General features: G+C 50.2%; 1 protein-coding gene across 9 annotated transcripts in view; it reads left to right on the forward strand.

Annotated features, from left to right (window-relative positions):
* The window catches only part of KIAA1671 (KIAA1671 ortholog), a 248,528-nt gene that overhangs the window by 159,203 nt on the left and 67,367 nt on the right, over window positions 1-21,958 (forward strand). For 2 of the 9 annotated variants that reach the window (XM_054239690.2, XM_054239689.2), the window contains exon 1: window positions 4,152-5,373. The exons of the other annotated variants lie outside the window; for them this stretch is intronic. In XM_054239690.2, the coding sequence (XP_054095665.2) occupies window positions 5,089-5,373 (285 nt within the window). In that variant the 5' untranslated portion in view covers window positions 4,152-5,088. Of the gene's footprint in view, window positions 1-4,151; window positions 5,374-21,958 lie in introns of those variants that run through there. 9 annotated transcript variants of the gene reach the window in all.

Below are 21,958 nucleotides of genomic sequence, written 5' to 3' on the forward strand. Positions count from 1 at the left end.
GTATTATTTATCTTTTTCCTTCTGCCTCTGGTGCCAGCGTGGCTCACACAGCACTGAGCAAGTCCCTTTTTGAACAATTAGGTTCTCAGACTTTTTCATTGTTATCTATGTGACTGTGATGAGCATTCTGGTAGCAAAATGTTTGTGTATTATTATTGTTATTTCCAAAGGAATTCCTGTGTGGAACTGGATCACCAGCTATTGGGTCACAAGTTAGACACAGCCCACCGCCAACCTTTTATTATGAAAATGTTCAAACAGATAGAAAAATTATGTACGAACACAGCCATCAGCTAGATTCTATAACACTTTGCTATGGAAGCTTTATAAAGACGTAGCCATCCATCCATGGCACTTTTTTTTTTCTGAGACAGGGCCTCACTGTTTCCCAGGCTAGAGTGCAGTGGTGTGATCACAGCTCACTGCAGCCTTAACTTCCCAGGCTCAAGCAATCCTTATGCCTTAGCCTCTAGGGTAGCTGGGATTACAGAGTTCAAATAATCCTCTCACCATGGGCTCCCAAAGAGCCACATTACCCAGCACTCCATTTTTTTAATGTGTGTGTATTTCAAAATAAATTATTGATTGGCCTGGAGTGGTGGCTCATGCCTGTAATCCCAGCACTTTGGGAGGCTGAGGCAGGCAGACCATGAGGTCAGGAGTTTGAGGCCAGCCTGATGAAACCCTGTCTCTGCTAAAAATACAAAAATTAGCCAGGCATGGTGACATGCATGCCTATAATCCCAGCTACTCAGGAGGCTGAGGAAGGAGAATCGCCTGAACCCGGGAAGCAGAGATTGCAATAAGCCAAGATCATGCCACTACACTCCAGCCTGGGTGACAGAGCAAGACTCCATCTAAAAAAAAAAAAAAAAAATTACAGACATCAGTACGCTTCAGCTGTACCTTTCAATATGCATGTCATTAACTGGCGAGCCATTATTTTTTAAGACTTTTGATCTAGGGTGTTAAATTTCCTCCAGGAAGTATATACCAGTTTTCATTTCCATCTGCTGCGGGTATGTGTGTCTGTTTTACCACAACCTTGACAACACTGGGTATGATCATTTTAAAGGTGTTTTACTTTCTACTCTGATTTAACATTTTTCCTTGTGAGGACCCCAGTGGATTTTCCACCTCTGTGTCCAGATGGTCTGTGAAAAAGCTGTGTACCATTCCAGCCATCGAAATATTTCTGGTGTGACTTTCCTGGGGCCAGCGGGGAGGACTCAAGCTCTTTCTCAGGTCTGTTCCTGTTTCCACCCTGGATGTCCCTGGCCTGCATGGTGAGGGAGCAGGGCCATGAAGAGGCCTTCCTGGTGCTCATGATGGGCACTCTGTATGACAAAAATGGGCAAACTTTGGAGGCCTGCTTTGGGTGCCAGAAGTCCTAGGACCTAGGAGGCTGCATGTGGTGGAGGGTTGAGCCAGGCACCTGTGGAAGGGGAATCTGGCCCTGTGGATGTTTCCTCACCTGCATGGTGGGGTAATGCTTCTGGATATATCAGCATAAGGTATGTAGGCTGCTCCCAGAGCCCTTTGTCCCTCTTGTGAGCTGCCCCCTCCCCCCATCTTCCCCTTCAACCTTCAGTGTTCTCATGGACCAGGTACCTACTTGCCTCTGGGTATTTGCATCTCTGTGATTTCTATGGGCCAGGAATTTGGGCGCAGTGTGGCTGAGTGACCCTGACTTGGAGTTTCTTATGCAGTTGTGCTCAGTATATTGGCCAGCTAAGGGTTTGACTAGAGATGGGGCATCTGCTTCCATACTGGCTCACTCACATGGCTGGCAAGTGGTGCTAGCTGCTGGCTGGAGGCCTCAGATTCTCTCCATGTGGGTTTCTGTATGTGACTGCTTGAGCATCCTCACAACATGGCGGCTGGTTTTACCCAGCATGACCTCAGAGAACTAGGTGGAAATCATGTTGCCTTTATGACCAAGCTTTAGAAGCCCTACACTATCACTTTTTCTTTTTTCTTTCCTTTTTCTTTTTTTTGTTTTTGGAGACAGAGTCTCACTCTGTTGCCCATGCTGGAGTGCAGTGGTGTGATCTCTGCTCACTGCAACCTCTGCCACCCAGGTTCAAGTGATTCTCCTGCCTCAGCCTCCTGAGAAGCTGGGATTATAGGCAACTGCCATCGTGACTGGCTAATTTTTGTAGTTTTAGTAGGAATGGGGTTTCACCATCTTGGCCAGGCTGGTCTTGAACTCCTGACCTTGTGATCCACCTGCCTTGGCTTCCCCAAAGTGCTGGGATTAGAAGTGTGGGCCACCATGCCCAGCCCATCACTTCTTCTTTACTCTGCTAAGCATATGAACCAAACTTCATTCATTGTGGGAGGGGACCATAACAGGGTATGAATAAAAGGGGACAAGGATAATGAAGAGTCATCTCAGAGGATGCCCGTCAGGCATGACCTTGGTATATGATTTTACCTCTGTGGACCTCAGTCTCCTCCTCTGTCAAATGGGTTCATGCAAAAAAAATTCATGAGTTGATTCCTGTGAATGCTTAGAAAAGTGTTAGACACTTAGTTACTTCTCAATAAATAGTAGCCACCACTGTCATCCCCTGGTGGGCTATGAGGTGTCTGTTCTTCATTTCTATGCAGTGCCTGGCTCAGAGTAGGCACCCTGTGAATCTTTATTAAATGAATGAGTGAAAGAATGAATGAGGCCAGATGTGATGGCTCATGCTTGTAATCCCAGCACTTTGGGAGGCTGAGGCAGGTGGATTGCTTGAGTCTAGGGGTTTGAGACCTGCCTGGGCAACATGGTGAAACCCCATCTCTATGAAAATTACACACACAAAAATTAGCTGAGTGTGGTGGTACATATCTGCAGTCCTAGCTACTCGGGAGGCTGAGGTGGGAGGATTGCATGAACCTGGAAGGTCAAGGGTGCAGTGAGTTATGATCACACCACTGCACTCTAGCCTGGGCAACAGAGTGAGATCCTGAATCCAAAAAAAAAAAAAAAAGGAAGAGAGAGAGAGAGAGAGAGAGAGAGAGAGAGAGAGAGAGAGAGAATGAATAGCTATAAGGAGTAGGAATACATAGACAAGAAAGAGATCTGTCGGCCACATTGTCAGAGAGTTCTTTGTGATAAACTTTCTCAAGTGAGGCCCTTTGACCAGTGTCTAGAAAACAAACATTTGTTCAAAACTGGAGTCAGGTAATGGTGGAAAGGACACGGGATGCATTCGGAGCAAACTGGGTTTCAATCGTGAACTTGGTGTCTGAACAATAAATATTTGCAGAGCCTTAACTCTGGGCCAGGTACCATATCAGACCTAGGAAAAACCTGGGGTGGGAGCAGCTCTGGTGCATGCCCTGGTGCCATCCTTGCTGTGTGACCTTGGGCTAGCGAATCTGTGTCTCTGAATCTGCATTTCCTTGTCCGTAAAAGTAGTGGGTTTAGGGGGCCATGGATCCCTGCTGGGGGAGAAACCTCCTTTAACAGGTGCCTGACCTCCAGCATCCAGCTGCTGCCCACCCCTCTAACAACCCCTGACATGTCTGGATTGTCCAGACAGAGGGCAGAGAATCTGCCTGGGTCACAGGGCCTGGCGAGGGAAGCCGGTATTAGGGTCTTGTCGTACCCCCAACCCCCTGTACTCCAGCTCTGTAAGGGTTAAAACCCAGTGAGCTCATGTGACCTGGTGTAAACCATGAATCACTCCCATTGCTCCCAGTGCTGAGCCTGCCACCCAGGACGGGGCAGATGCTGTGCCCCAGGTTGCCATGGAAACTCCGCCTGTACTGAAATACAGCCTGCTTCAGTCCTTCCTGGGGGGACCTCAGGGGCTGTCTCACCTGGCTCAGTGTTGACTTACAGGGAGGGAGGGGGAGACAGCTGAAAAGGAGCGGGGGGGGGGGGGAGCGGAACGGGGGGGGGCGGGGGGAGAGAGAGAGAGGGGCGGGGAAGAGAAGCAAGTGGAAGTTGAGACGCAGGGAGAGGGAGGAGAGCGAGGCTGAGAAACCAACAGCGAAACAGACCACGAGAGGGAGACAGACTGACAGCCGACCAGAGGTCCCAAGATGCTGCCTGTAACCGTAGAGGCAGAAGCAGTTTCCCAGCAGTGCTAACCTTCTGGGGGCTGCCAGATCTCTGACATACAGGCGCGCGCGCACGCACACGCGCGCACACACACACACACACACACACACACACGTGCAGCCACATTTCCTGGTGCTCCTGCAGCGAGGGCACAGGGGTGGGTAGACTGGTAGGCACGTGAAGTTGCCATCAGCCCCGAGGGACCGTGAGCGAGTTGGGACTTGGGGGAGAAAAAAATGGGGGCGGACGTCAGCTCCCTGGGCGGCTGCTGCCACCGCCTCCGCCTCTCCGAGGCCCCTCCTGCATTCCTGGGCAGCGAAGCCCCTCGTTAAGACGGGGGCTGATGTCATCCCTGGCTGCTCAGCCAGGGGACCCGGGGGCCCTGGTGGCTGCCTCCGGAAGTGAGCTAGCCGCCTGCCGGCTGACAGGTTTGGAATCTCCAGCCAGAGGACAGAAAACCTGCATGGGTCAGGTGAGCGGGGTCTGGCCGAGGGCAGCTGGGCAGGGGACAGCAGGGTGCAGCAGCCTGCCCACCGGAACCTTCCAGGGTGTACCTCAGGGGGGCTGCCTACCTGAAGGGAAGTGAGGACGAGGGTGCCAAAGGCCGCCCCCTCCCCCCCACCTATCGGGGGCCGTCACGCCCTGGAGTGAGAGCAGCCTGCTTGTTCCTCAAAGCTCCTCGTCGCGGCCGATCAGCTGGGTGAGCCCTGCAGCTGGAACCTGGACTGCCCAGTGTGTTGACTTTACAGCTCCGCTGGGGTGGACTCCCAGCCTGCCACTTAGCTGCCTCATCATTCCGAGCGGTGCCCGTGGATGCAGCCGGCTGCTGGCTCAGGGATGTTGACTTACCCTTGGTTTGCCTGAAGAGAGCTGCTGGGTTTTCCTGTTTTTTGTTTGTTTGTTTGCTTTTCCTCCAAGCAAGCCCAGAAGTTCCATGAGCAAGAGTCAGAAGAGGGGAGAGGAGACTGGCGTTTTAATTGCTCTCTCCCTCCCTCACCTCCTCCTTCCCTCTCTTCCTGGCTGGCCCCATGGATTACCTGGGAGATAAACTCACAGTGGCTCAGACCCACATGACCCAATGGATGGGCACCGTTAGGAGGTCCTTCCAGGAAGCCCTCAATTTGGTGACCACCACGGTGGGGCATGAACGGACGAGTGCAGAGCCGGCCAGCCGCACCCCCTTCAAGCGCACCTCCTCCCTCCGACACCTGGCCTCCCGGAGTCGGGAATCTTTCCGCCGCTTCTCTGCTCGCAGCCAACAGAGATTTTCTTCACTGAGGAAAAGACAGACAGACTCGGAACCACCAGATATTGTAAGCTTATGATATTTTAGAAAATATTAAAACAATACTGAAAGCTCCTCCCCTCCCGTCCTCCCAGGGAGGGAAGTTACTTCTCCCAGAATAGTTGTCAAAGCCCAGGCCCTCCGTGTTCTCTGCACCTGGGCAGGAGGCACGTAGCAATAATTCCTCTCTCTCCCGAAGTCGGTCAGGAAATTTTTGCTGGAGTCGATCGAGGTCTGTGTGGACAGGGCCAGCAGCACGTGAGTTGCGCCGAATTTGCCGGTTGATTTATGTTTAAGTGTGAACACCCCCAGCCCCCGACATGAAAGCTTGTCCTTCCCTCTATTTTTAGGGTGGATTAGTGGCACCTGCTTCGGCTCCTCTTGCCCTGCTAGGAAGAACAAGTGGCCATGTTGTGTGCACGCTGAGTTGTAGCTTCTGTGGTTCCACTGAGCTCTCATCTAATTGCCAAGGAAAGGGCCTTAGGAGACCGAGGTGGTGGGCGAGTTGCCTGCTGATCATGAACCTGGGGCTTGGTGTGAGTGGGCCAGGGCGGGAGGCCTTGATTTCTCACTCAGGCAGGCTCGGGAGGGCTTGGGATTGGGACAGCAGGCTGGAATGACAGCTCATGATTAAAAGCGTGGCCTGTGTCCTGCTAGGGGACAGTGCAGAAACAACTGTAGAGACCTTACAATGATTTGGAGAGTTGGGACTGGGCCCCGAGTGCGAAAGTGCCTACCCTATGGGGCAGCATAGTGAGCGAGTGGCAGAGCCGGGACCAGAACCCCAGGCCCTGACCTCCCCATTCTGGGTTCCTTCCAGTCCAGCTCCTGGCGGATGTTCTCCCCTGGCTCTCCCGATAACCTCAGGTCTGCCCATGTCACCGACCAGGCTTGAACCTAAAGAGAGTGCCTAGCATTTTCACATAGGCGACGTCTGCCACCTGACTGTGCTGGCCCCGTTCGCGGGAGCACCTGAGGACAGGCAAAGGGCTAAGCCAGCCCCTTTCTGGGTTCCTCCTAGTCAGGAGTGCCTATAGTCATGAAGGGACCCAGCATTTAGGATGAGCCCTGAGCTGGCCCTCCCTACACTCGAGGTGGCAGGGCTCACAGCTCCCCTACCAGGTGCAGGGACTCAGTATCCTCCTGCTGGCCCAGAGGTTGGGTGACTCACCCTAGGTCACATAACAGCCAGAGAGGGCAGGTGCAGATGCAAGACATTAGCTGAGTGCTTGGGCATGACACACGGCTCATCGATAGCATGTCGCCTTCACACTGGGTCTGTGCTCCTTTGTGGCTTTGGACAAATTAGTGGAGCTTGAATTTATGTGACAGATTCCCCAACCTCTGGAAGGTGTGACTTGGCACAGAGAAAGAAGGCCCCTCATTCATTCTGTCTCCCCCTGTGTGTGTCTCTGTCTCTGTGATGTGTCTCTCTGCCTTGCTCTATCTCTGTCTCTCCCTCTCTGCCACTCTTGTTCTCTCTCAGGGTATGGGGTTGCTGATAGGCAGGCTCTTTTGACATCCCTCTTTCCCCAGCCTGGGAAGTGGTGTGACCCCGAATCCCCTAGGTCTCTTACCCTGTGTTACAGGTTGGTGCCACTAGCAAGAATGGCTTCTCCAGCTGGTTGAATGAATGAAGTTGGGTGGTGCAGAGCCATTCCCTGTTACATCGAGATGCCTCCAGCAGTGTAAATACAGGCTAAATGCATTCAAGCTTCGAGCTCCTTTCCATGTAGCCACCTACTGGGTGGTAGGCACCAGCTGGCCTTGGCCTTGACAGCTTGAATCCGACTCCTGGCTGAGGAGCCCTGAACCATTCTTAAGCTTCAGTTTCTTCCTCTGTCCAATGAGGAGAACCAAGGGCTTGGTATGAGATTGAAGCAAGCCCCTGGCACAGTGGCAGGCACACAGTAGGTGCACACTTGTGAATGTCCTCTCTCTTTTCGTTGCCTAGATACTCCGCCTGAGCAGGGTAAAGGCAGAGTTGGGATGGGAACACATGCCATCTTGCAGAGAAGTCAACAAAAACGCAAGGCCAATGAAAACTGCCTGGGGTGCCGGGCGCGGTGGCTCAAGCCTGTAATCCCAGCACTTTGGGAGGCCAAGGCGGGTGGATCACGAGGTCAAAAGATCGAGACCATCCTGGTCAACATGGTGAAACCCCGTCTTTACTAAAAATACAAAAAACTAGCTGGGCATGGTGGCGCGTGCCTGTAATCCCAGCTACTCAGGAGGCTGAGGCAGGAGAATTGCCTGAACCCAGGAGGCGGAGGTTACGGTGAGCCGAGATCGCGCCATTGCACTCCAGCCTGGGTAACAAGCGTGAAACTCCGTCTCAAAAAAAAAAAAAAAAAGAAAACTGCCTGGGGTTGAGTCCTGACTCTGCCAATTCCCAGCTGTGTGACCTTGGGCAGACTCCTTCCTTCTCTGTTCCTTGATTTCCTCCTCTGTGAAATGGGGATGATCGTGCATTGATGGGCTGGTAAACGTGTGGTGGGTGTGGCTGTGCTTAGTGTGTGGTATGTGTGCCTTAAAAATTAATTCTTGTGACAACCAAACCTTTCCTCTCCAACCATCCTTTCAAAGATTTTCACTGATCTGGAAAACCCACACACGCCCCTTTCACTCAGGAACTTCACTTAAATATTCGTTTTACGGGAAGATACTTTTTAAAGCCACTGACAATTACTTAAGAGTTTGGGCAACAGCAGTATCCACGGCTGGGGCTGGGAAGGGCCAGGATTTTAGTCTTTCCGACCTTGTCTATGTGATTTATCTAAATAATCCATTCTTTTCATCCTGGTTCCTGCCTCTGGCTTGTATTTACTTAGAGCAGTGTAGAAGAATCTATCATGGGCATAAAATAACTCTCAAAGGCGTGCCCTGAAATGTTTTCTAAAGCCAGCCCTGAAGTAATTTGCTAATGGCCTGCCTGCCTCTGTGTCCAAGGGATAAAGAGGAGAAAGAGGGAAAACAAAGGCAGGAAGAGACACGTTTGTGCTACAGTCCCGTATGAGCCTGAGAAACACGCCTGGGATGCCAGGGTCAGTCCAGGAGATGAGTGGGCTCCAGTTAGAGGCCAGACAGAAAATTCCAGAACCTGGGAACAATGGCAGTGGCACAGGGGCCAAGACTGGAATAAAAGCGGGAAGTTGGGGGTCTCTGAGGCCACGGGGTGCTGCACAGAGAGGGCTTTAGAGTCAGACAAACTTGGGCCTGAGTCTCAACTCACCACGTGCAGGCTGACTGACCTGGGCCACCTTAAATCACTTCTTTCAGCCTCAGTGCCCTCATCTGAAACATGGAGATTCAGCCCGGACACTTGTCTGATGGGTGGACTAAGAGCCAGCACAGCCCTGGCTGGCATGCAGGAGGTGCTGAGTAAATGTTCATTCCATGTTGCTTTCTGGGGGGGCCTCAGACTGTAATGTAAGTCCCACCTTCCTAGAAGACTTGACTGGTGCCTTAGGGAGCAAAGGAAGAACCTGGGCGACCCCTATATTTACTGTGTGCAGGACTCCACGCTAAGCATAAGGTGTGTATAATTTGTATGTCTTCATTAATTCACTCACTTTTTCATTCAACCAGTATTTATTTTTATTTAGTTACTTAGTTACTTAGAGACAGAGCCTTGCTGTGTCGCCCAGGCTGGAGTGCAATGACACAATCTCAGCTCACTGCAGCCTCCTCCTCCCGGGTTCAAGAGATTCTCCTGCCTCAGCCTTCCCAGTAGCTGGGATTACAGGCCCACCACCACACGCAGCTAATTTTTGTATTTTTAGTAGAGATGGGGTTTCACCATGATGACCAGGCTGGTCACAAACTCCTTACCTCAAATGATCCACCCGCCTTGGCCTCCTAAAGTGCTAGGATTATAGGCATGAGCCATTGCCCCGCCTATTTTTATTTATTTATTTTGGAGATAAGGTCTTGCCTTGTCACTGGGGCTGGAGTGCAGTGGCACTCGTAGCTCACTGCAGCCTTGATCCCCTGGGTTCAAGTCATCCTATTGCCTCTGGAGTAGCTGGGACTACAGGTGTGCACCACCACACCCAGCCATTTTTTTTCTTCTGTGTAGAGACAGGGTCCTGCTATGTTGCCCAGGCTGCTCTTGAGTTCCCGGCCTCAAGTGATCCTCCCACCTCAGCCTCCCAAAGTACACGGATTGCAAGCATGAGCTACCACACCTGGCCCCCTCCACCAGTATGTATGTATGTGTGTATGTATGTATGTGTGTATGTATTGAGATGGAGTCTCACTCTGTTGTCTCCGCTGGAGTGCAGTGGTACAATCTCGGCTCACTACAACCTCTGCCTCCTGGGTTCAAGTGTTTCTCCTGCCTCAGCTTCCTGAGTAGCTGGGACTACTACCACCCACCATGCCTGGCTAATTTTTTTATTTTTACTAGAGACAGGGTTTCAACATGTTGGCCAGGGTGGTCTCAAACTCTGGCCTCAAGTGATCTACCTGCCTCGGCCTGCCAAAGTGATGGGATTACAGGTGTGAGCCACCACACCTGGCCCCCTCAACCAGTGTTTACTGAGTACCTACCACAACCCTGGTGCAGGAAAAATGGCTGTGAACAAAAGAGACAAAACTCCTGCCTTCACAGAGCTGCTTTCTAGTGAGATGGATAGTAAAACACATCCGAATGTAAATATGTCACATATGTGCTGAAAATGATGGAACTATCTTAAAATATCAAGGATCTGTCTGTAACCTCAAACTATTGCTGTATTTATCAGTAACCTCGAACTATTGCTACATATCAGAATTTCTCAGCCGCAGCTACAACGATATCTTGGGCTACATAATTCTTTTTGGCTGTGGGGGCCAAGGGATGGGGTCTGTGAAGCTCATCCCTGGTCATCCCTGCTCATCCCACAGAAGCTCATCCCTGGTCCCTAACCACTAGAAGCCAATAGCATGTCCCCACAGTTGTGACAACCAAACATATCTCCAGATATTGCCAAGTCCCTTTGGGGCAGAATCACAGTGCCTTTCCCAGCCGCCTCCGGGTTTGAGAACACTGCTGTATATAACTTGGTGTGGGGCACAATCATTGTAGCTGGGGTATTCTCTCAGTGACTTAACTATGGGGAGGAGGGCAGGGATCCCACATCCACTGAGCCTCTCCTGCTTGCCAGGAACCACACAGCTGCCCCTATTGGGTGTAACCCATACTTTGTGAATGGAGCAATCTGAAGCACAGAGAGGTGAAGTCACAGGCCTGGGGCCACACAGCCGGGATCCATGAAGTGGGGACTCGATCCAGCATGGGTTGGCCTTGCTGGGAGCATGACCACGCCCTGCACTGGGGATCCACTATTAAACATCAGCCCCAGAGCTGAGTGTTCAGTCCTCCAGCCTCAGGCTGAGTGGGAGTATTTGCTTCTGTGTTAATTATGGACCGGAATGGCTGCTTAAAATATTCAGCAGGGCTCAGCATCTCCCCCCACCCCCCGCCACACACACATTCTTCTTTAGTGAGTCGGGGAGCATTGAAAAGAAAGGATATGTAGGACTCTTGCCTTTGGAAGCCCCATTTCAGTTCATCTCCATCAGTACTCTCTTTGTACTAGGTCCTCCAGCTCTGTAATAAATTACCACAAATTTGGTAGCTTAAAGTAAGATAACTTTCTCACAGTTCTTGGGTCCAGAAGTCTGAAATCAAAATGTCAGTGGCCGATGCCCCCTCTAGAGGCTTTAGAGGAGCATCCTCTCTCACCTCTGCCAGCTCCTGGTGGCTCCAGGCACTCTTTTTTTTTTGAGACGGAGTTTCGCCCTTGTTACCCAGGCTGGAGTACAATGGCCCAATCTTGGCTCACTGCAACCTTCCCCTCCTGGGTTCAGGCAGTTCTCCTGCCTCAGCCTCCTGAGTAGCTGGGATTACAGGCACGCGCCACCATGCTCAGCTAATTTTTTGTATTTTTAGTAGAGACAGTGTTTCACCATGTTGACCAGGATGGTCTCGATCTCTTGACCTCGTGATCCACCTGCCTCGGCCTCCCAAAGTGCTGGGATTACAGGCAAGAGCCACCGTGCCCGGCCGGCTCCAGGCATTCTTTGGCTCGTGGCCACATCACTCCAATCTCTGCCTCCGTTCTTCATGTCACCATCTCCTCTTTGTCATTTCTTCTCCTGTCTCTGATAAGGACACTTGTCCCTGAACATAGGAGCCTCCTGGATTATCTAGGATGAGCTCAGCTGGAGACCTGCAGCTTAATTCCATCTGCAAAGGTCCCTTTCCCATAAGGTCACGTTTGCAGGGTCTAGGGGCTAGGATGCAAACATAACTGTGGGTTTTTGCTTGAGACAGCATCTCCTGTCACCTAGGCTGGAGTCTAGTGGTGCAGTCATGGCTCACTGAAGCCTCAACTTCCCAGGCTCAGGCCCTCCTCCCTCAGCCTCCCAAGTAGCTGGGCCTACAGCTGTACACCACCACACCCAGCTATCTTTTGTGTGTGTTTAATAGAGACAGAGTTTCACCTTGTTGCCCAAGCTGGTCTCAAACTTCTGGGATCAAGGGATCCACCTACTTCAGCCTCCCAAAGTGCTGGGATTACAGGTGTGAGCCACCACACCTGGCCAACACTGTTCAGCACCCCACACACTCCCCACTGCTTACACCCTGGCCCCTCCCATCCAGTTCATTCTCCCCCCAACATACCCAAGAGATCAAGTCATTCCCTGCTTCATCCCAGGCTTACATGCCCAGTTTTCCTGAGCGACCTGGCCCTGCCTCCCTGCTGACATCAGCTCCCACCTCTGTCCTTCATGCTCACTCCACCCTTGCCACTCTGACCTCCTGCTCTTCATCAGTCACCCCACGCTCCTTCCAGACCCCAGGCCTGTGCCATCACCATTTCCTCTGCCTAAAATGCACTTGCCCTCTCTTCACCTCTGCAGGGAGGCTTCCCCATATCTCAGGCTGTGTTGAACCCCCTGTTTCCCTGTGCCCATCCCACTTCACTTCTCCTTGGGACCTGTCTCAGTCTGTGCTTGTTTCATGTCACCTGCTCCCTGGTTTATTCTCTGACTCCTCCCCTACGATGTCAGCTCCACGAGGGCCAGGGCTTTGTCTGTTCTGGTTCACCTTGGGATCGCCAGTGCCGGGAACAGTGGCTGGAAGCTCACAGAATAGCCGTCTTCCTGAAAGCCACTCTCCAGCCTTGTGTCCACCTTGTAACACCATCCCCATATTATAGATGGGTAAACTGAGGCCCGGAGAGGATAAGTGACACAGCCCTGGTGTACACCTCGTAAGAGAGTCCTGTCTGATCTCAGAGTTGATGCCAGGATTCTTGTCCAGGGAGGTCTGGAGTCCTGTCCTGGTAGAGGGCAGTCTGGAAAATCTGAAGTATAATGGTAATAAAAACCACTCATTCATTCATTAAAAATTTTTAATTGAGTACCTCTTTTCTAGCAGGTACTGTGCTTGGTGGAGGAAGAAACAGGCAGGGTCTTTGCTCCCACAGGATTCGTAGGAGCAGGAGATACATTAAGCACCTAAGTAAACCAATGAATGAACAAAGAATATGTTCTCAGATCATGGTGAGGGCCCTACAGAAGATTTAACAGGGCGTGGGGACCGTGGGAGCATATTTCAGGAGAGTCTTCTCAGGAGGTGACATTGGAGCAGAGACCTGCGTGAGTGAAGGGATGAGCCCCAGAAAGTTGGGAGGGACGTTGGAACGGCAGGAAAAGCAGTGCAAAGGTCCTGAGGCTGATTCGTGCCCGGTGTGTTTCAAGAGCAGCAGCGAGGAGCCCAGAGTGGCTGGAGCAGCGCAGGTCAGTGGGAGAGAGTAGAAATGAGCTCAGAGAGGTGGGCCAGGGGCCAGGACGGGTAAGGCCAGGGAGGGGGGTTCTGATAGGATGTTCGATTTTAGCATTGGAGGGTATTGAGCAAGGGAGAGCTCTTCAGATGATCAGTTCTGTGCCTCTGTGTGGAGTGCTGGAAGAGCAGAATCACAACTCCAGCTACCACTTACTGAGTGCCTCTGTGTGCCAGGCACAGGTTGTTATTAATGCATTTCTCCTGGAGATCTGGGCTTCAAAGCGTGGGGTCCAGTGCAGTGCACCGTTCCTCCATCTCCTGCCGCCTGTGCCGACTGCCAGTTGCCACCTGCCACCTCATGTCCAGAAGCCCTGCCAGGCGCCCTGGTCTCGGGCCACGCCTTGGGGTGTGGATTTGAGGGGTTAGACTTCAACCCAGCCCCAAAGGCCAGCATGATGTCACTTCATTCTCTGCTACAGTGTCACCAGGCAGGCAGGACAAGCTGCTTTCTTTTGGGCTGGCCTCACCCAATTTCAGGTCTCCTTTTCACCCTCCTGGCAGCAGAATGATGTCACCCAGAGAACAATGGTTCCTTTATAGATCTAGCCCGGGCCAAAGGCTGGATCTCAGAGTAGGTGCCTCTGGGAGAGACCTAGAATGAATAGAGGGGCAGAACAGAGGGCTCGGGCGCTCCACAGGGATCTGCTTTTGTTCAATAATATTAATCTCCTTTCCTCTCTCCCCAGCCAAAAAATAGCATGTGCTCAATGTACACTTGGAAAATACAGAAAAATGTAAAGAAAACAAAACCCGCCCATTCTTCTAACATCACAGTGATGAAAACCACTCCTAGCACTGGAGCGCATTTCCTTCTTGTCTGTTTTCCTCCCTCTTCCAAAAAAAATCACCAACCCTCTCTGTCTCTTTACAGCCTTTAAAAATGAACATTTTATATGTCGTTATAATACTTTTAATGCCCTTGCAACATGAGACTCTGTGTACTTCAGAACTTACTAACCTGTCTGGCTGCACATTTGGTTCCTTTCCCGTTCTGGGCTATCAGGAGTGACCCCTGCAGGGGCGGGTCTGTGTGTGTACCTCTTCGTCTGGATTTCTGAGAGGAGAGGCCTCTCAAGTAAGCTCATGTTGCTTTCAGTGGTCAGAAAGCCCAGTTGTTACTCTCACTTTTCTCTCCCTCTGGCAGCGTTTTCAAATCCCAGATGTTTTGTTCAGACAAATGTTTCTTGCTTCCTCAACAGGAATTCAGAAATTTCAGGAAGGAAATCTGGATTGATACGCATCATAGGGAGTGTTATGTTTTTGGATTTCATGAAGAATGGAGTCTTTGGCAAGGGAAGTCCTTACAAGAGAAATAATGTATTAGATTAGTTGTAATGGTGTGCTGGTAAATGTTTATCAAGCCCGTCTTGTTGGGGAAAAAACTCTGATTGGTAGCATTTGCCCAATTTCGTGGTATAAATACTCCCACCATGGCCAATTGTAAGCTTCTAACTGGTTTTCACTAAACCCAAAGTTGGGGAAAGATGGACAGCAGCTCACTATTCTCCTTTTTTTTTTTGAGATGGAATCTTGCTTTGTCGCCTAGGCTGGAGGGCAGTGGTGCAATCTCAGCTCACTGCAACCTCAGGCTCCCAGGTTCAAGCGATTATCCTGCCTCTGCCTCCCAAGTATCTGGGATTACAGGTGCCTGCCACACCGGCTAATCTTTTGTGTTTTTAGTAGAGACGGGGTTTCACCACGTTAGCCAGGATGGTCTCCACGTCCTGACCTTGTGATGCCTGGCTCAGCCTCCCAAAGTGCTGGGATTCCAGGCAAGAGCCATGGTGTCTGGCCTAGATCACTGTCTGTAGTATTTTTACCACATAGATATAATAGACATAAGTGACCTTCAGACCATGGAAAATAATAAAATGTGGCAAAGTAGGAAGTGCTGAGATGTGAGTATTTATTACCTTGGCTTTTAATGTGATTTCTTTAAGTTTAGGTCATTTAATCTTTATAACAGCTGTGTTTAATACCTGGCTCCTGAAAATTGCAGTTGTCCCTGGGGGGGCCAGGACAGCCAGCTCCAGTATATGCTGCTGGTTAAGAGAGTGCATTGTGGGATCTGAGAGCTGTGAGTCTGAGTCCTGGTTCTGTGTCTCCCTTGCTATGTGGCTTCGGGTAGTTTTCACACGTTTTTTAAGCCTCAGTTTCCTCTTTTGTAAAATGGGGCCAACAATATTGCTTCCCTCCACAGTTGCAGGAGAGATTGCGTTAAGGTGGAACACTTAGGACAATGCATGGTGCTTAATGGTGAGGTAGGAAGCGGGACTCGACTCCAGAGATGGGGATTGGGCACCAGACCAAATTGAGAACTAGCTAAACCAGGACCAGGGCAGAAGCAGCTTTCCAATCAGACATGCTTACCAGTGTGACATGTCAGTTTACCATTGTCAAGGAGTTACTGTCCCTTTCCGTGGCAATGACCCAGTGACCCAAAAGTTACTACCCCTTCCTTAGAGATTCCTACATAACATACCCCTTATTCTACATGGTATTAAAACTGCGTATAAATATGACTGCAGAACTGCTCTGAGCTGCCACTGTTCTGCCTTTGGGGTAGCCCTGCTCTGCAGGAGCCGTCACAGAGCTGTAACACCACCACTTCAATAAAGCTGGTCTCTTCCGTCTCCAGCTTGCCCTTGAATTCTTTCTTGGGCAAAGCCAAGAGCCCTCATGGGCTAAGCCCCACTCTGCCTGTCCTGTGTCAGTAGGATCTCAGTAAACAGTTATTATCATCATCACCATTGTTATTTGATCAGAGCTTAATAGTTGGCAAGGCACAGTCAAACATGATAGCCTCTCAGGTGGCCCCCGCAGTGATTCTTGCCTTCACATATTCACACTGTTGTGAAGTCCCCGTCTATGCTGTCCTGGGCTGGTCATTGTGACCAACAGAATACCTGCCGTCACTTCTGAGATGAGGTTTTGTTTGTTTGTTTGAGATGGAGTCTTGCTCTGTCACCCAGGCTGGAGTACAGTGACGCAATCTTGGCTTACTCCAACCTCTGCCTCCCAGGTTCAAGTGATTCTCCTGCCTCGCTGGGACTACAGGCATGTACCACCATGCCTGGCTAATTTTTTGTATTTTTAGTAGAGACAGGGTTTCACTGTGTTAGCCAGGATGGTCTCGATCTCTTGACCTCATGATCCGCTTGTCTTGGCCTCCCAAAGTTCTGGGATTACAGGCTTGAGCCACTATGCCTGACTGAAATGAGGTTTCAGAAAACACTGTGGCTTCCCTCTTGGTCACTCCCTTCCTTTCTTGGAGCATTCACTCTGGAAAGAGCTGCCATGTCTTGAGGAACCTCAAGCAATCCTGTAGAGAAGCCCATATGGTGAGGAACTGAAGCCTCTAGTCCACTACCACAAAGGAACTGAAACCTGCCAACAGACTCACAGGTGAGCTTGGAAGCAGATCTTCCAGCCTGCAGGTGAAACTGCATCTCTGGCCAACAGCTTGATTCCAAACTCATGAGCTACCCTGAGCCAGGACCATTCACTGAAATCCTTCCTAGATCCCTGGCTTCCAGAAACTATGTGAGATAATAAATGCTTATTGTTTCAGCCCACTGAGTTGTGGGGCTATTTGTTACACAGCCAGAGATAACTAGTACACATTTCTTCTCACTTACGTCTATGGGAATAGTCCGAGGATGGCCAGGGAGTATTATTTAATCCCTTGTCTTGCAGATGAGTAAACTGATGTAGGAAGACCCGCCCATGGTCTGTAATGTGGGAGGTGTTGGTATTCCCAGTGGATGCCTTTCTTGTCTCATATGTTCTTGCCCATAAAGGAGGCTGGCTGCTCAGAGCCCGCCTGGGGTCAGGGTCCCAGGGGCTTTTGAGTAGCTCACCCTTTTAGGAGTTGGCATGAATCTCCCAGCATGGGATGGAATTTATTTCTTGGATTCCAAGTGCTCATTACCCCATTTAACTCATCAAACATTCATTTTAAGAGCTGGGCCATAAACAGCAGTAAACTCTATGCAGAGATACAAGAGCATGGTGGCTCTTCTCCAGCATCAATTTCTAGTCCAGAGAAGTCTGGTCAGATTGCCTTGCTCCCTTGAAAGGAGGGTCTGAAACATACCTTATTACTAAGAATTAAAAATTTCAGAGTTTGTGAACATGTTTGACTTCTGTTTTCTAAGCATAGATTTGGTATCTTTGGCTGTTTTTTCTTGATTGCAAGAACAGAGTGGTGCATACAGTTCAGAGCTTGGCTCTGCCTTCAGAAAGTTCTTAGTGTGAATCCCAGCTTTGCCACTGGCCAGCTGTGGGGCCTCAGACAGGAGATTTTAATTCTATGAGCCTCAGATTCCTTGTGAAGTATGCAGCACAATGCCTGGAACCTAGGAAGTGCACAATAAATGCCAGGCACAGTTGCTGTCCTTATAACCTTGCCACGTTAGTCAGATTCCAGTATGCTATGCTGCAGTAACAAATGGCCGGCTCTCATTCACTTAACACCACATGTTTATATGTTTTGAGACAGGGTCTCACTCTGTCACCCAGACTGGAGTGCAGCATTGTGAACATAGCTCACTGCAGCTTTGACCTCCTGGGCTCAAACGATCCTCCCTCCTCAGCCTCCCCAGTAGCTGGAACTGCTGGCATGTGTCACCATGCCTAGCTAATTTTTTGTAGTTTTTGTAGAGATGGGAGTCTCACTATGTTACCCAGGCTGGTCTTGAACTCCTGGGCTCAAGCAATCCTCCTGCATCAGCCTCCCAAAGTGCTAAGACTAGAGGTATGGGCTACTGTGCCCGACTGTTTATTTCGTATTCATGCAAAGTTAGCTGCTGGTCCAGGGGCTGGCTATGGCAGCAGCCTCTCCAGGTGGTTTACATCTGACAGCTAGGCCATCTGGGAAGATGTGACTTCTTTATAAAAATTTCAGAGAAAAAAAAGGCTATTGTCCCATTTTACAGATGAGGAAATTAAGGCTTAAAGGGCAGCATATTTTAAGCATTGACCATGTGCCATCCATTGAGCCAAGGAAATTGTCTTAAATCCTTATAGAATCCTCATCCAATAGGTATTATCTGTGTCATGTCTGTTTCGCAAATGATAAAATTGAGACTTGGGGAGAGGTGACTTGCCCAGAGTCACCTAGTGCACAGTTGGCCAACCATGGACTGCAGCTCAGGTCTGTTGACATCTCGTTTCTTGTGCCTCCCATTTGAGGAAGTGGATTGAGAGAGCTGGGATGCCTTTCCTGAGAGGTACCATGGTACAGACCGGGTTTCACACCATGGTGACGCTGGCATGGGGATGGATAGCTCTCTGTCATAAGGAGGTGTCCTGGGCACTGTAGGATGCTGAGCAGCATCCCCAGCCTCCTCCTACTAGATGCCGGCACCATCCTTCCCATCCCCAGTTGTGATGCCCAAAAGTGTTTCCAGCCATTGCTAAATGTGGGGGGCAGAGTCACCCCTGGTTGAGAACCACTGATGTGGGTTGTAAGAGCTCAATCTGGGAGCCAAGAGATGTGAGTTCAAACCCCTGCCAGGCCTTAAGTAACCATTGGGCCTCACCCAATAGATTCTGGATGAGGCCTAAACATTAGTAGTAGGCCTTTGGGATACCCTAACTCATAGGTAATAGAACCTTTGATTCCTGATGTAATTTAGGGCAAGTGTCTCTGCTCTGAAAGCGTTTTTCCTTCGCTACAAAGCGGCACAGACAATATCAGTTCACAGAGTTGTTATGAGAATGACAGGAGATGCTGGTGGAGAGCACATAGTTACTTATAAACGGTGGCTTTTATTGTCATTCCAGTTACCACCTGTCAAAGGGGAGGTTAGGAGGGGGGGCAGATTTTCTCGTGTTTGGAAATACTCTTCACAGTCTATTAATTCCCAGTCCCACACCTCCTAGCTCCAGATCCAAATATTCGCTTTCTGCCAAAGCCAGAAATTATCCAGCACCTCACGTTCCCACCATCACCAGCTTGATTTCTAGAAACAGCCCTTCCCTGGGCACACCTATGATTTAACACCTATAATTCCTTAATTCCTAGCTAGGAGCCTATTCTTTCCTTCTTGGTAATTGCCTTCTGCTTTGGGAAGGATGAAGGTTGGATGTGGCAGACATCTTGGCAGGAAAAACCTGGAATGTTCTGGAACCTCTGGTGCTGCATTCAAAGAGCAGCATACAAAGGCTGGCAGATGATGGGTAGAGTTTCATTATCTGTAAACATTTTTAAATGAACCCTAGGTGCCCATGTAAACAGGTAGCTGACGGGTAGGAGGTTGGAGTGGAATTGTTCTTCATGGAGTTCCTGAGCCTTGGTTGTCAGAACATCTAGATCCTTCCAGTTCACTCCTTTTTTGTTGTAACTGAGGAAGCCAAGGCCCAGAGAGGGCAAGAGACCTATGCAAGGTCACACAGCGAGTTAGTGACAGACACAGGACTGGAGCTTGGGTTTCTAGATTCAGTGTTGCAGCATTGGAGGCCAGGCGGTTCTCAACTTTGACACCCTTTGGAGTTGAGCCACGGACATTTATTGAGCCCCTATCTTGTGCAGAAAGTTCTGTAGTCAGCTGTGTGATGCGTTAGAAATAAAGGGACTCCGTTCCTGCCTTTGAGTTTTTAGAAAAGTGAGCGTATGTGTGTCCCAGCTGTGCCGCTTTGAACCAATGTTCTCTCTACGACAGTGGCTATGGGCCTCAGTTTCCCCCTATGTTTTTAGAGATTGTGGTATGACCTCTTAAGATCTTCACAGTAAAATCAGCTCAGATTCAAATCCCTGCTCCCCTCTCTGCTAGCTGTGTGACTTTGAGCATGACTTTTAGCAAGCCTCAGTTTCCCAATCTGTACAAAGGGAATCATAATGCTGTTCATGGTGGTGAAATTTCCTTATGGCAGCGAGTGTACCGGGCACATGGTAGGCTCTCAGCATTCTGCTGGCCTTGCTTCTGGACCACTGGGCCACCGGGCTGCTCACAGCTCTGCGACCACATTCCTTTCTCCAGCTTTTGCACAAGCTGTTCCCACTACCTGGAATGACGGAACTGTGGCACACGCTCCGCTGGCGTGTTAAGAAGCTTAAGCCTCTTCTTCAAACTGTGCCATTTTCTCTCCAGCATGATCCCCACCCTCTAGTGTTATTAGAAGGGAGGGAGGTGGACACGTGGAACTGGCATAGAGCCAGCAGCCCAAGAGTCTTCTTCCCAGCCTCCTTTGTGTCCACTTGGCTTCCCCCGCTCCCCTTGCAAGATTCCTCCCACCCCATCCTGCCCCACCCCACCTCTACGTTGCTACTTGATGATCAAAGCATACTTGTGTGTCATTAACAGCCACGGCTAATTAGGAAGGAAGGGTTAAGTAGGAGGCATTCCTATATACGCCTGGGGGCTGAACAGTTGGAGATTTTTTATATCCTATGTTGGATTTTGCTTTCCTCTTCTCTTGCATACATAGCCTTTTTGTGGGCGAGATGAAAAAAGAATGGAGGTCATTAGAGATCTACCTAGTGAGTTTGCTAATCTTTTCATGGGACAGGGAGCCCCAGGGATTTTCAATGACTTAGTGCCATCGGTTGAAAAATGGTTTCTGAGCTGAATTGTGGTGTAGCGGCTGTGGTGGTCCAGTCGTGTCTGATTGCTGGGATGGGAGTGGAGGAGGAGACAGCAGGGGTACAGATGGGCCTGAGTTCAAATCCTGGCATCGCATTTCTGACATCTAGGACTTTGGCCAAGGGCCTTGACCTCTTTGAGTTATGGTGTCCTTGCATGTGCAAAGGGCTAAAGATGTGGAGATTGACCTCAAACTTGGGTGGACATAAGATGTGTCCTGGGTCCTGGTGCCATGAGGAGAGTACCAGGCAGGTGCTTTGGGGTCTGAGGAGGACCCCAGAATCTGCTTGTATGGCAAGAGCTCCAGGTGAGCCGCCGGTAGAGACGGTTATGTGGGCACCGCTCTTTAAGGACCAATTCCTTAATGTTTCTTCGTGTTCATAAAAATAGTTATCTGATGGATGAATGAATGCATGCATGAACCAATGCATGAATGGATGCCACGTTCCTAGGTGGCTGCAAGCCAGATGTTGGTGGGTGATGAGGGCTCAGCAGAGCTGTGCTTTCTGGCAGGAACATGATTTGGAGAGGCTCAAGATTATAAATCTGAATTCCCTGTTCAACAGCGACTTGTGTCCAACTTGTCTCCCTTCTCTGAGGACTGCAGAAGACTCTAGGTCTATTGTGTTCACGTCTCAGGAATTCAATGGTCAGTCCTTGTCCTGACCGACCAGAGAAAGTCTGGTTTTGTTCTCACTCCCCTAATTGGTACCCTCCTGGCTGTTTCAGCTTTTCTGTGGGTACCTCAGCCCCAGCCCCATCTCTGTGCACCCCCATAAGCCATTGCTCTAGACCCGAAGATTCTCACAGCAGTGCCAGACTCACAGATCTCCGTTTCTGCGGCTGTGTGGGATTGGAGTCAGGCAGCCTCCCCCAGAGCGAATCTCACATCCTTTCTGAACTAATATAACACATTGCCAAAGGGAGGTTCCTGAAGGCTTCTGATTAGCTGCTTTGGATTCTGTCCTCGGCTCATTTGTACAGCTAACCTACCCCTGTCAACCATGTGCTGTGTGCCAGCCGCAGTACCGGGTGCATTCCCATACCTGACATTGGATGTTACTTGCCCCTCATAATCCTGAGGATGGAGATGAAGGGGGGCAGCCACACTTAGCTCCAAGGTCTTGGGTGCAGAGGCTGGGGGTTCTCCTTGCTGTCTGTGCTCTGTCACTCCTTCAAGCCAAGTCAGA

The sequence above is a fragment of the Callithrix jacchus genome, chromosome 1 (assembly GCF_049354715.1).
Source record: "Callithrix jacchus isolate 240 chromosome 1, calJac240_pri, whole genome shotgun sequence".
In the NCBI taxonomy this organism is placed as follows: domain Eukaryota; kingdom Metazoa; phylum Chordata; class Mammalia; order Primates; family Cebidae; genus Callithrix; species Callithrix jacchus.